At 46.3% G+C, this 15,138-nt stretch overlaps 1 protein-coding gene across 5 annotated transcripts in view; it reads right to left on the bottom strand.

Annotated features, from left to right (window-relative positions):
* LOC119972434 (copine-3-like) overlaps positions 1–15,138 on the bottom strand; it is a 108,678-nt gene that overhangs the window by 19,971 nt on the left and 73,569 nt on the right. For all 5 annotated transcript variants that reach the window (XM_038809120.1, XM_038809119.1, XM_038809117.1 and 2 more), the window contains 3 exons: positions 11,810–11,943; positions 8,707–8,761; positions 8,568–8,619 (listed from right to left, as the gene is read on the bottom strand). In XM_038809120.1, the coding sequence (XP_038665048.1) occupies positions 8,568–8,619; positions 8,707–8,761; positions 11,810–11,943 (241 nt within the window). The remainder of the gene's footprint in view (positions 1–8,567; positions 8,620–8,706; positions 8,762–11,809; positions 11,944–15,138) is intronic.

Here is a 15,138-nt window from a genome sequence, read left to right on the forward strand (position 1 = left end):
ACTGACCCACTTAAGCCCTCACTTCCACCCTATCCCTGTAACCCAATAACCCCTCGTAACCCTTTTTTTGTCACCAAGGGCAATTTATCATGGCCAATCCACCTAACGTCTTTGGACTGGAGGAGGAAACCGGAGCATCCGGAGGAAACCCACAGTGACCCAGCCGGGAATCGAACCTGGGACCCTGGCGCTGTGAAGCCACAGTGCTAATCACTTGTGCTGCCCCCTACTTCTATGTCGCATTTAATTTGACTACCATGTCAGCGCAACCCCAACTTGTGCTCTCCAATGAAGGTTCGTTTTAGTAAGCAAGTGTCGGGCGTTCTGGCGACATGATCAACTCAGTTGTGAGCATTCTGTACAGTAAATAAAAGCAAACTCCATTACAAATGTTAGTTTGAAACCACATAAAAAGAAACACATTCTCGAAGGGTAACACATTCTCTTATCCTCCGTTTCTGTTGAGGAACCTGCGAGGGATGATATTGTGTGTTTTTTGTGTGAAAATTAGCTGATATAACTTTGTATTGGTACCAATATGGAACAATGTCGTTTCCTTATTGTTTAATGGTTAGTGTGATATGTGGAATATTATGTAGTTGATTATCAAACCTTTGTTATTGTTAACCGTTGAATAAACAAAATATTCTCAAGTGGATTCTCATGGGTTCACATGCCAAGTCTCAGAAGATGATTATTGCATCGCATTTCAATCAAACTTGAACAACCCAAATACTCTGACTAACCTCGAGAAGCGTCAGCACCACAGAGGCAGCAGCCAACAATCAAACAGTCAAGAGCTGGGCTTCAGCACTGGGGATATCCTCATGGTAAGAAGTCTTACAACACCAGGTTAAAGTCCAACAGGTTTGTTTCAAACACGAGCTTTCGGAGCATTGCCCCTTCCTCAGGTGAATTTTCATGGATATTCACCTGAGGAAGGAGCAGTGCTCCGAAAGCTCGTGTTTGAAACAAACCTGTTGGACTTTAACCTGGTGTTGTAAGACTTCTTACTGTGCTCACCCCAGTCCAATTCCGGCATCTCCACATCATGGATATCCTCATGACCATAGGGTGAGTGTGTGGATTAGGGGAGGGCTGCTGAGCATGGTCTGCCTAATGTTCCCGACCAGAGTCTGGGGTCTCATGGCTCCTGCAGTGGCTGGCGGTGAGTATGCAGAGCAAGGTGTTCCAGCACAACTGGTTCAATGGATAGCACTCCGAGAAGATGGGACATGTAAGGGTGGGAGAGGCTTGGAGGATTTAAGGGTCCCGGGGTCGTAGCCCTAACTGATTTGTGTCTAGCTCCTTTTCCAATTCCTTAGAGATACCAAAATGGATGGTAGCATTGGTCCCACAGAGGATGCTCTCCCAGTGCTGGTGGCAACCCAGGTAGACAGACGTTGGAGGAGGCAGCAGCGTTGACGCAGGCTGGAGGGGGTATACCCCACATGCAGGGGGCAGCGACATATCCTGACGACCCAGCACCCATCAGGCCAAGAAGGAACCCAGGGGAGATGTCGGCGATGGCCCAAGGTGTACAGACAATGTTGGTCTTTCGAGAAGATGACTGACAGCATGTGCCACTGGAGATGCTTTCCATATAAAGAGCCAGTGCGGGACCTGTACCATGTTCTCATGGGTTTGTGTGGACTTTGCACCTCATGGAGGAGGAAGACACCAGCTCCCGTGAAGGTCACCGCAGCCCTGAACATCTATGCCACCGGTTGATTCCAGGGCTTGTGTGGTATTTCACAAGCTACAGACCACAGGTGCATTCATGAGGTCACGGGTGCCCTGTATGCCCGGCATCAAACTTTATCAAATTTGTGCTGGACCAAGCCGACCAAAATGCCCAGGTTGCAGGATTCTCCACCATCGCCAGGATGTTCCAGGTCCAGGGGGGAATTGATAGCACACATTTTGCCTTGGGTGCATCAGGGAGTGCCCTACTTAAAGGAAGGGGTTCCCCTATCTGAATGTTCAACTCATGTTGACAACATGAGGGCAGCACGGTAGCATTGTGGATAGCACAATTGCTTCACAGCTCCAGGGTCCCAGGTTCGATTCCGGCTTGGGTCACTGTCTGTGCGGAGTCTGCACATCCTCCCAGTGTGCGCGTGGGTTTCCTCCGGGTGCTCCGCTTTCCTCCCACAGTCCAAAGATGTGCAGATTAGGTGGATTGGCCATGATAAATTGCCCTTAGTGTCCAAAATTGCCCTTCGTGTTAGGTGGAGGTGTTGACCTTGGGTAGGGTGCTCTTTCCAAGAGCTGGTGCAGACTCGATGGGCCGAATGGCCTCCTTCTCCACTGTAAATTCTATGAAAAAAATGTATGACCACTGCTACCGGATCACCAGGCGTCCCAGGAAGTGAGCATGGCAGGTACATCTTGGGACACTCAGAGATCCCCAGCGTCTTCGAGGACCACTCCAGGATGATGGATTGGCTCTTGGGGGATAAGGAGTACCGCTGAGGTCCTGGCTGATGATGCAAATGTGGAGGCCGGACACTGGAGGTGGAGACCCGATATAATGAGGTCCACGTTGCCACCCATGCTGTGATGGAGCGGTGCTTCGGACTGCTCAAAATGCGGTCCCGATGCCTGCCCTATAACCATTGATGCCCTTGGCAGACGTCCTCTGGAGGGTGTGATGCCTGAGGGCCCCAGCTGATCTACCGGGGTCACTGGCTTTGTCGTGCCACCCTGTTCTGACCACTGCCCTTGTGATGAGGCAGTGTCAGGGTGGGGGGTGGGGGATTCGGAAGAATTAGAAACTGCCATCACCTTTTTGCTGGCAGGTCCCAGATTGGCATCTAGCTATTTATACTCCCTGACGGTGTCCCTGAGGTCCTGGGAGTCCCCATGGGAAGGAGGGGCAGCTGTAATGAGCTTCAGAGGCCTCTGCATCACTTGGCTCTGCTAATCCGGGTGCCTCCCTGTTGTCTGCACCATGGTGTCAACGCCTACAGCAATGCTCCTCATTGACTAGGTCATGATATTGAAGCCCTCAGCCATGGTCGTCACAGACTGAGCCATGCATTGGACACCACCAAAGACGCTGACCTCATGCTCCATGCATTTCAATGCAGTCGCCACTGTAGCAATGTTGGCCTCAGTGCCATGAATTGTCGGCATCCTCTCCTGTGCCTGTAGCCTTTGGGACTCCTCCAATCGGCTATGTACTCGCTGACATCCCCTTCTGAATCTCACAGCCACGTCCTAGCATCTGCATCAGATCTGGGATAACCTTGTCCAGAGGCTCGGCATCTGACTGGGTCTCAGCAAAGTCCTGGGATCCAGCAGACCTCCGACTGCTGACTCACTTGGATGTTCCTGCCGTCATCTGTTGTGAATCAGTAACTGTGCAGTGCTCACCAGATTGTGCCCCAGAAGCCTGTCCACTAATGTCGCCCACCGAGATGGTCTTGGGGGACAGGTCATCTTGGTGAAGGTGCAGTGGATCCTCGCCTCTGTGGCACAGACTAACCTCGCTGTTGGTGACTCCTCGGAGAATGATGTGATTTCCAGGGCCCGGTCCTTAAAGGGGGTGAAAACACGGATTTATGGTACTCCGCTCCCCCTGTCTTGGTCCTTTCTCACTTGTTATGGGCTCTCTTTTCCTGTGGGGACAAAGAGAAGCTTTGTGAGACATGCACTTGATGGATCAAGGGGGTCTACAGCAGGTGGGAATCGTAACTGGACATGAAAGGGTTGTGCTGTTGGGTTCCGGGAGTGAGGAGGAACAAGCACAAAGTTAGGGTGTGGGGAGGTTGTGAGGTCTCAGTCAGTGACTGTGAAGGGGGGTTGGATATTTGAGGGGTAGCAGGTGGAACTGATGCCAGGAGAGAGGTGGTAACTTACCCTTGCAGCTCGGTGGAGTCACTGGTCTTCTTCCGACATTGGATGCTGGTCCTCCTGGTCATGCTGCCCATACTGACAGCCGCTGCCACTTCTTGCCAGGCGGTATTGGTGGCCCTGCTACTGGTCCTCTGACCCAGCTGGGGGAACAGGATGTCCTGTTTCTCATTCACAGCGTAGGAAGCCTGCCCAGGACGGCATTCATAAAGCGAGGAATAGGTCTGTGCGCCGCCATGCTTGTGTATTTACTGGGAGAGAGTGGAGAGGGACCGTTTAAAAGCGGTTCCCACTTGTGAGTGACAAGACGCTGAGGTAAGAGTCTGGTGAATCAGACGCTGAGACAGCCAGTGACAGCATGGACGCTCATGGGGGCTAGGTTTCGGCACAAAGTGCCATAAATATGGGCCACGATCTCGCCAATGCAGCCGTCGAGAAACACTCCGTCAATCGCACCCAAAATGACACTGCAAAAGCTTTTCCGTTAAATGAAGCCCAAAATACTGGAATGTTTATAAGTACAGACCTCTTCACTCGCTCATTAATAACTACCACAATAAGCTCCATCCCACATACTCATTCAAATTATGTTAAAATGATGGGGACAGATTGCATTGGTGCTTTTTAGCCTCACCTGAAAAATGCACATCAAAAAGTAACAGTGCTTATGTTATTTTTCTTGCCTTCCAACACTTCAATTGTTAGTACATGTATCACATCCAGCTATCCCAAAACCAGACAATTTTTAAGCTGCCATCACCTGACTTTCCCTCCTCACCAACATCTTTAGTCTAACTGCGTGACTGGGAAATTCCTTGGAGCTGCTCTCAGTCCTACTCCACTATTATCACAAGTGTATGGAGAACCTCATTCAGATGCATAAACAGAGCTTCGGCAGCACCTCTGGTAAAGTAACACTGACTGATTGGAAAGAGCTCCAAAAAACTTCCTGGCTTATCTTACAGCATTGTCTCGATTTCTTTCAAATCTGCCTTTTCCAATCCTTAATTGAAAAACCTGCTCTTAACACTCGACATGCCCAACCCAACCCAGACTAAACCACCAAGATCCGATATCTGGCACGGACTTGGTCCCTGGGTTGCAGGCTTCGAGACACTCTTCGTGTACAAGCAATGGAGTACGATCCTGTATTTGAGTCACACACAAGGGTTAATTTCCTAGCCAAGAAAATAGGAGCACAAAAACCAATGGAACCAAAACCATCTCAGGCAATAATTTTTATAACTCATTTAGTTCTTAGATTAAATACTTTTGGAGGTGGGAGGGGAGAAAATTCAGTCATTGAGGAATTTTGCAGTAAAATTGGAAGGGATTTTCTGTGTTGTGTTGTGTTTCTCGATGGCAGGAGATGGCCCGCTATTGGTCAGTGGCGGGATCTTCTAGCCCTACTGCTATCAATGGGAAATCCCATTGAATCCACCTCCCGCCGCCGGGAAATCCGCGGCGGGGGTTTGCTATTGGCGGTACCGAAGATTCCGCTGGCGAGAAGAACCAGAAAATCCCCCTCATTGTCATTGCAAAAAGTAACAATGAGATGCATTATCCTCCACAATTCAAAATATATTTTTTCCTTATACTGCTATAAGTAGAAGCAAATGGTATATAATGGGTGACTGCATAGACTTTCTGTTACTGTACCATTGTTAAAGGCTTTCCAAAGTGTTATAAGAAAGACCAATTAGATGCTACAACAATATTAAATTAGGCGCTGGAGCTTCATGAGTGAGATTATTTACAGGGTCAGAGCTGCAAAAGGCAGACCCTCGTTACGTGCAGATTTTCAACCCTTAATTTTATTTAAATCCAGCATTTTCTTCAGCTGTATTCGGTTCTCACAGAATCACAAAATAGTAGTGCAAAAGAGGCCCTTTGGCCCATCGCGCCTGCACCGACGCACAAGGCCCTGACCTGCCCACCTAATACCACTTGGCAGCAGTTGGTCAATAGCCTTTAATGTTATGGCGTGCCAAGTACTCATCCAGGTACTTTTTAAAGGATGTGATGCATCCTGCCTCTACCACCCTACCCATCAGTGCATTCCAGACCTCACCACCCTCAAGATAAAAAGGTTTTTTCTCAAATCCCCCCTAAAACTCCTGCCCCTCACCTTGTGTCCCCTCATAACTGACCCTTCAAATTAGGGGAATTTCCGCTCCCTATCCACTCTGTCCATGCCCCTAATAATCTTGTACACCTCTAATCAGATCACCCCTCAAGCTCCATCCTGCACTTTCTGTACTCCATTAATGCCTCTGCAGACTTGCTCCCCTTATACTTGTTAAAAGCCTCTTTTCTTTCCTTCTCATCGCATCCTTAATGTCTCTGGTCATCCATGGTTCTCTGGATTTGTTAAATCTTCCTATTATCCTGACCACCTGCCGGGCTTCATTCCCCAGAATTAGGTCCAGCACTGAACTGTCCCAAGTCGGAACCTCTACAAATTGAGCTAAAACGTTCTCCTATATACATTTTATGAAGTCGACTCCATCTAAGCCCCGAACATGATGGCTATCCCATTTAATTTTGGGAAGTTGAAATCACCTAATATAATTACCCTATTATTATTATTGTTACATATGTGCACATATTTGCTCCTCAATTTCCCGCTGACTATCTGGCGGTTTATAATAAACACCTAGCGACATAGCTGTCCCTTTTTTATTCCTAAACTCTGCCCACAAAGCTTAATTTGATGCCCCCTCCAAGATATCATCTCTCCTTACTGTAGTAATGGCCTCCTTATCTAATAAAGCAATGCTCCGTCCTCTTTTACCCCCTCCTTTGTCTTGCCTGAAGATTCTATATCCCGGGAAGATGAGCTGCCAAATCTGTCCCTCACTCAACTAAGTCTCTGGGATGGCTATTATATCATAATTACATGTTTCAATCATCTCTCTTAACTCATCCGTTCATCATTAATACTTCTGGCATTAAAGTAGAGGCCATCCAGCCTTGTCTTATTCCCTTGAAACATACTACTGCTGTATTCTCTCTGGCCAGATTGCTTTTCTAAGTTATACTCTGTCCCTATTCTGCTATCAGTCTGCATCCCCTCCCCCTGCCAAACTATTTTAAACTCTTCCTAACAGCACTAGCAAACCCACCAGCAAAGGTGTTAGTTCCGCTTTGGTTTAGATATATACCTGTACTGATTGTACAGGTCCCACTTCCCTAAAAATGGTCCCAATGGTTCAGGAATCTAAAACCCTCCCTCCTGCATCAACTCTTAACCCATGCATTCATCTGTGCTATTTTCCTATTTCTGTATTCACTGTCACGTGGCACTGGGCGTAATCCAGAGATTACAACCCCTGAGGTCCTGCTCTTTAGTCTACTGCCTAACTCCCTGAATTCTTGATGCAAGACCACATCCCTCTTTCTACCTATGTTATTGGTACTAACATGTACCATGACCTCTGCCTTATCACCCTCCCCCTTGAGGATGCCCTGCAGTCGTTCAATGACATCTCGGACCCTGGCACCAGGGAGGCAACATCATCCTGGAGTCTTTGTCATGACCACAGAGGCACTAATTAATCAATTATGTTAAACTAAATACTTATTCAATTTAAGTTAAAATTAATTATATGGTCCCTTGCGCTAGATTTCGCCGATAAATATACATGCTAAATACATTAATCCCCCAGTTAATCCTCTTAGTTAATTACTCTAGTTTTTCAAATTTAGAACAAATTCCCAACCAGCCAATCAGGTCACAGCTTTACTATAAATGTCACTTTTCAGTTTTTTTCCCCAGTCCTGATACCAACAGATAAGTTATTTATACTTACTGCTCCAAATCTCCTCCTCCCCGAGTTCATGCCAACTCTGCTCCCTGGCGACTAGGCCGCTAATCCCAGAGGTAATTATTCATACTTACTGTTCCGAAGCTCCCCCTCCCAGAGTTCACGGCAACTCCGCTCCCTGGCGATTAGATCGCGAACCCCCCGAGGTAATTATTTATACTTACTGTTAGGAATCTCCTCCTCTCCGAGTTCGCGCCAACTCCGCTCTCTGTCGACTAGGCCGCTAATCCTCAACATAGTTATTTATACTTACTGCTCCGAAGGTTCTCCTCCCCGAGTTCACGCCAAGTCCGCTGCCTGCCGACGGCATTGATTTCTCCCAGAGTGCCTTTTAATGCCACCCTCTAAGACAAAGTACTTCATTAAAAATGATTTCGAAAGCAGAAGTGATTTTGGAATGCTCTCTGCTCAACTGTCTGGAAATCCGGTTTAGTGTTTATTTATGTGATAGAAATAATGGGCGGTATTCTCCAGCCGTTCACTGGCAGCGGGATTCTCTGGTCGTGCTGGCAGCACACCCCTGCCCGTGGGTTTCGCAGCGGTGTGGGATTTTTGAATGGGAAATCCCAATGACATGCGGCAAGAGTAGAGAATCCGGCCGCCAAATTCCTGTCCTTGCTAGCAGTGGTAGCGGGGCGGACTCACAGCGGAGAGGCCAGGCCAATATTCTTCCCATTAGTTCGGTAATATGACTGAGATCAGCAACTTGGCATTTCAGTGAAGCCTAGGTAGACAGTAAATGATAACACTATAATCTCACTGTCCAATCCATGACATTATATATAATTGTGCTAAGATCAAAGCTGTTTCTAACTATATATTTGCATTATCCCCAACATCCATGAGTTACCCAGTATTATACGTTTTTACACAACTTCATACCTGAACATAACGCGTTGTCAGGGTTGAAGTTAATTGGAAATTCATGTGACACCTGAAGGAGAAAAAGACATGGCTAAGATTTGGCAACCAATGTATTAATAACGCAAAATATTCTTTCATGCAATTGATTTATATTTACCTGCCAGTTAGGGGGTATCTGAGCACCAAACCCCAAAGCTGGGAACATCTTGTCTCTGTAAAGGAATGAGAGGCATCATTGAATCAGATATTTGGCAGGAGATCAAACAAATATTTCCTAGTTCATTTTAGACACTAGGGGCTGGATTGTCAACTCCTGATGGAGGTGAGATTCAGGTCAGGGAAGTAAAGAGTTAAAGATTTTCGGCTGCAAATTCCAATTTGAAGTGCCTTCCCAACCTGAGCTATTTCTCTGTCGCCTTTTAGTGGATCAGAAAGGCATCTAGTGCGAATCCCGCTCCCACCTCTTCGGAGGTCGAGGTTGCTTTTGTGAACCCTATAAGAAATTACAATTTCTTTCACTGCTTTTTCATCTGCTGGTGCGGGTTTTGCACTCCTAAAAAAATCAAAAACCCGCCAGGCTCGGGCATTCGTGACCATTGGTGGAATCCAGCCGAGGTGTGAGGAACATTCTGACAGGTAAACGTTAAACGTTTCAACACCTTCAAATTTCACTATTTGATGCTGTGCTGTAATGTAGTGATTGAGCATACGGCTTTAGGCAAGTTAGCCATTGCATTAATCAGTGTTGTGCAAGTGTTGATATGCATTACAACGTTGTTCCTATTGGAATGTGTCATAATGCATTCAGAAGTGTCGAGAAACGTGATGGGAAATTTTCCTCATGTTTTGGACTGTGATTTAAATGTACAGAGATGGCAGTGAGGACTTAAATTCGATCCTGGCCCCAGGTCACTGTCCATGTGGAGCTTTCACATTCTCTCACTGACTGGGTGGCTCTCATCCCCACAACCTAAAGGTGTGTTGGATGGGTGGATTGGCCATGCTAAATTGCCCCTTAATTGGAAAAGATTTTTTTTAAAAATTAAATGTCCAGAATTCTTTAACTTTGAGAAAAGGCTTTCCTGCTGCTGAAGGCTAATAAAGCACTGTCTCCACTCAATTGATTGATTTGAAACAGAAAACTAACACCATCCGTCTTTTGGTTTCAGGGTCAGCTGTGGCCATTATAAATGCTTGACTGCGTTCCAAAAGCTAATGGGAATAATCAGCTCAGTAGATGGTCTGTTTATACAATGGTTCAGAGGAGCAACAGGGGTTGTTGCAATTACATTATCTGTCACTTAGCCTTTTTTAATTCAAAGTTGTTTGGTTACACCACTTGATGACCATCTAACTATTTTTTGTATTGGATTAAAGTTTTTTTGCCATATCAATGACAATTGTTTGAGCGCGTTTTATTAAATTGTTACAGGTATAATAAGTTTCAGTTACATTTAAAAGAATTCCCATTTGTATCACATAGCTCCTGAGGACTGTACATAGTGGGCACTGGGTAAGTGGCTATGGAGGGTACATAGAGCAGGCATGGCGGGGTGGGGGGAGCTGAAGATTAGGGGGCATATAAACAATGCTGGGAGTTGGACTGTTGTCTCAGAACTAAGGCAGATCTTCAAACCAGCTTCCTCTGCACGAGCACCCCTCCCACATTGCACCATGGCTCGCAAAAGCCAATCTCTCCCCCTCCTTCATCTCTCAGAGGAAAGAAATGTACCAGGAATGGATTTCGGAGGCAGCCTGACATTTCAGAAGTCAGAAGAGAGCTTGATTCACCTTTCACAAGCCCAAGGAAATTTGGGCCAATGACTCCTTATTTCTTCAGAAAAAGTGCAATTGTTTATCGCACAGCTCAAACAAGATGACAGGGATGGTACAGTGAATTGTAATGTTACAGAATGATGCAACTCTCCAGCCTTTCCCTGGAGACCCCGAGTGGGCGCCGCTTAGCACTGGATTCCACAGACATGGACCTGATGTCCCGGCACTTGGGGGAGGGGGGGGGGGGATCATGGCCCCCCCAGGTGTTCAGCATCTGGGCAGGATGGTACCCTCGCACTCCAGATATCACGCAGGCAGTGCCACCTGTGTGCCACCCTAGTAGTGTCGGGGTGCCTAGGTGGCAATGCCAGGCTGCCAGTGTCACGGTGTCCACCTGGCACCTTGCTCGTGCCAGGGATCAGTCCCGTCAGTGCCCTGCTCTTATGAGGTGGGTATGGGGGCTTGCGGATTCTTAATTGGTACATTGGGGGAGTATGAAGGATGTGGTGAGGGGGTCCAAAGATTGGCACGCCATTTGATCTCTTCCTGCACTGGTAAGCATGTTAGTGCAGGAAATGGGTCCAAGTGCATTCTCAATGAAGTGTTCCTCGCCAAGGCCCAAAAAAGCAGAGTCCCGTTTAATAGCAGGGCCATTCTCGGTGCTACAAGCGCAGGGAAACATCCCGGTTAACGCGCCCTAAATAGGACTCTATGTAATTTCCATTTCTCTTTTAAATACTGTCCTTTAAAAAGTAAGTACAGAAATTTGTATGTTTGATCAAGTGTCAAAGCAAGGACAAAACAAACAAAAGCCTATTGTTCACTTAAAACTTGTTCATTATAAACTTGTTCATTATAGCCCAACACCATTAGGCCAAAAACAACAACTTGAAATATAGGTTTTTAAAGATCGATGTCGATTTGTCCCAGTCCTTAGAAAGCCAGGAGTTACAACATTATCTTCTTGAGAAACTGTCACCATGTACCGACATTTGATATGCTGACACATCGGCAACCTCAATCTCTAATTACATCTGTGTTTGTCAGTTGATGGCACGTATATTCTATTACACCTGACCATAGAAATTGCAGTGAGAAAATAATTAACATGTTTGCATTGTGGATTTAACAATTTCAAATTGCAGGATTATTTTTATGCATTTTAAAATAATTTACCTACACATCGAAAATGATGGTGTATATCTCAAAAGTTGTTATCTCTGAAATTTACACACCGTACGGCTCAATATTTGTATCAGTGATTGAGAGGTGAGAAAGAGTGGATCTGCTAAAAATAAATTGGGCTCGACTCAGCAAGAAAACAAATTTCATTGGTATCTTTTGGAAACGTGCTAATAACTATAAATGAACAAAATAGAACATGAGCATTTATTACTTTATTAATGTTGGGTCAAATTCTTGCAGTATTCGTAGCATCCTTTATCACAGTAATACAATGAACAAAATAAACAAGAATACATTACGTATCATAATCTTGAACGACCATTCCCACAGACCAGATTGCCATCAGATATTCATTAAATCCATTCGGATTTATATAATGTAGCGAGTCAGGTGAGCGAGGATCCCCATTGGAGCCTGTGAAATCGATACCCACCTGGGCATGAAGAGACAAAAATCATTTTCTGAATGTATACATACCATTTCCTGTAATTGTTCAGCAAGGTAAGTAAATCTGGGCAGCACGGTGGCACAGTGGTTATCACTGCTGCCTCACGGCTTCGAAGAACCGGGTTCAATCCCAGCCACGGGTCACTGTCCGTGTGGAGTTTGCACATTCTCCCCTCCGCAATCCAAAGATGTGCAGGGTATGTGGATTGGACACACTAAATTGTTCCTCAATTGGAAATCTTTTTAAAAAAGCAAGGTAAGTAAACACACTTATGACATTCCACGAGTCATTCCTTTAGGCTTTTGTTTTATACATTTATGGACTTTACTAAAGTACTGATCTCTGTTAGAAGTTTAAAAAATGAAATAATTGGTTTATCTTTTCCAAGTTACAAATTATGGATCTTTTATTAGTAGGTATCGTCAGTGTACTTTGCAAATATGCAGGGTCTGATGAAAGAGAATTGACCCAAAATATTTGGGGAAACTTTAATATGGGTTTAAAGTTGAATGGATAGCGAGAAGTCCTGAAAAAAACACTATTGTTCCAACCCACCTACTTCTGCATTTAACCTCAATGCATTAGGTTGCACTCTGACCACACACCCAGCCCTTCCAAACCAGCTTGACACCCAATAGGAAAAACAGTTCTGACCAGTATTCTTACTTCCCAGTTTTGTACTTTTTAATCCCTTCGGTATTGTCAATTTCAATGTGTTAATTGGTCAACAACAACAACACTGTTCGTGTATTTCCCAGTATTTCTGGAACTTCTCAGGGAAGCGAGGTGAGAACATGGTGACAATTGAGGGCAGTGGGTACATGGCAGGGAAATATGCCAATAAGTACATAAAATTCACAGCTGCTTTCTTGCCTGTTTGTGTTAAAGGCTTTACTCATAGTACTTGTGCCGGGAAGTTAGTTTTATAACTTAGGAGGTTTACACATCTGATCTGCACTTTGAAGTTCTGACCTATTAGATCAGTGTGGGTGCTGCTGATATCTTGTTACTCCATATCTCAGATGGACCCCAAGATAATGGCCAGCACCAACAGCAGCAACAAAGACACAGAAATGTAGTTCAATGGAAGAGTATGGGATCAACAGAGAAATACAGCTCACTGCAGACCATGCCCAGGCACACTACAGCGAGAGTATAAACTTTCCAGGTGCTCAGTTAATTAAAACCTCTGACAGCCAGTTTGTAAAGGATAAAACCAGAGTCAATCTTTACTCAGTTTAAATTTCTTCTGAGGGAAACATTGAAAGCACCTGCCCCCTAATTCAATCCTCACCCCAGTGACAGTCAGTGTCTCTTTAGATTCTCTTTTGATCACCCATAAAATAGAGGGTGCCCGAACAGGGGTGTGACGCGGCCGGTAAATGCCATGAGAAGAATCACCCCACCCCCTGCGCTTCCCATCAGTCCTTACACCTCATGAGATCTAACCAGATCTTGCAAGAAGTGGCGATCACACAAGAGTGAAGTCGGCTTAGAAGCTAACTTACTTCTGCCTTCACCGGATCGAAAAGCCACCCGCAAGTACCGGCCTCACCGAGGACACCCCATTGCGCGCCGTTCAGTACTTGTCCCCACAAACAGGGACCAGGTGGAATGGTACCTGGGGGGGGGGGATCTCCCAGGAGATTGGGGCCCCCGGGTGGTTGGTTACTGGGCAAAGTGACACGCTGGCACTGCTGGTGCTGCCCTGGCACGGTTGGTGTCACCTGGCAGTGCCAGCCTGGCACCTTGGCTGTGCCACCTGAGTGACAGCCTGGCTCTGCCAGTGTGCCCAGGTGGCATTGCCACTTTGGCAGAGGCACTGCCAGGGTGCAAAACTGCCATGGTACCTGCACCAGGAACCAGGCCCAGAGGAGCCCGGTCCATATCTTACAGGGTGCACCCCCCCCCCCCACCCCCGCTGCCCCCACCCACAACCCCCAAGGTTCCCGCGGCAGGGGAGTTGGGGTGGTTGCTTTGGAATTCATGAGATCAGGGTGCCATTTGACAATTGGCATCCCAATCCCTTCTTGCACTGAGGAGCTCCGCGGCAAAGTGTGGCCTTGATGGGGCGTTCTGCGTCGGGACATGTAAACAAGACAGTGTGCTGATAGATAGGGGGGTTGTTCCTGCCACTTGTAGACCCCGCTAATCCCGCCAAGAATGGCACACTGTTTTATTTTGGTTAGATTGCATCCAAAATATCTCTTTACATATGTACTCAAGTAACAACCCAATCAACATTATCCATCTGCATATAATGAACCACAATTGTTATACAATTAACATTGGGTACAGACATTTGCAGCCTTTTTTGAAGAAGGTGCTCTTTACCAGATGGATGATTGATGGCTTTGGCCTGAGGGCTGATAATTATATTTACTTTTCCCGTGATGGCACTAGTCAGAATGAGCAGGTGCTTCGGGTTAGGAAGCAGCTTGGCTGACTTCCCACAGTCGCATGGCATCATTTACTGTACACAGGCAGTAATTAAAACACCCAAGTTCACCCAGGGATATCCATCATGAAATACTTCCACTTCATCAATGTACATTGATGAACATCCAAAACAAAATTTTTTATACAGGTGAATACAAGATTCCCAGGCAGCTGCCAAGAGAATGGCACAGTTGTTCGCACCTCTGTCTCACGGCGCGAGGGAACAGGGTTTAATTCAGACTTGGGTAACTGACTGTGAGGAGTTTGCACATTCTCCCAATGTCTGCGTGGGTTTCCTCCGGGTGCTCTGATTTCCTCCCACAGTCCAAAGATGTGCATGTTAGGTGGATTGGCAATGACCAAATGCCCCTTAGTGTCCAAATGTTAGGTGGGGTTACAGGGATAGGGTGGTGGAGTGGGCCGAGGTAGGGTGCTCTTTCAGAGGGTCGGTGTAGACCTGAGGTGCTGATGCACTGTAAGGACTCTATTGAGATATTTTCAATCTGTGCCGGTCAAACCTCCCGGATAGGTACCTCTAAAGTAGTTTGGCGGCTGGCTGCCTAATTACAACATTGTTGGTGACACAAATGAGGAATCCAACCAATGAGGCCTCAGAGCAATACAATGAAAGCCATGAAAATATATATCATGGCCTGCTGAAAACACTCAGGTGCCTGGCCATATCTGGAGATCCCATCATACACATCAGGCATGTTCTCTAGAATGGTCGTGGCATACAGA

Source organism: Scyliorhinus canicula, chromosome 10 (assembly GCF_902713615.1).
Source record: "Scyliorhinus canicula chromosome 10, sScyCan1.1, whole genome shotgun sequence".
Lineage (NCBI taxonomy): Eukaryota > Metazoa > Chordata > Chondrichthyes > Carcharhiniformes > Scyliorhinidae > Scyliorhinus > Scyliorhinus canicula.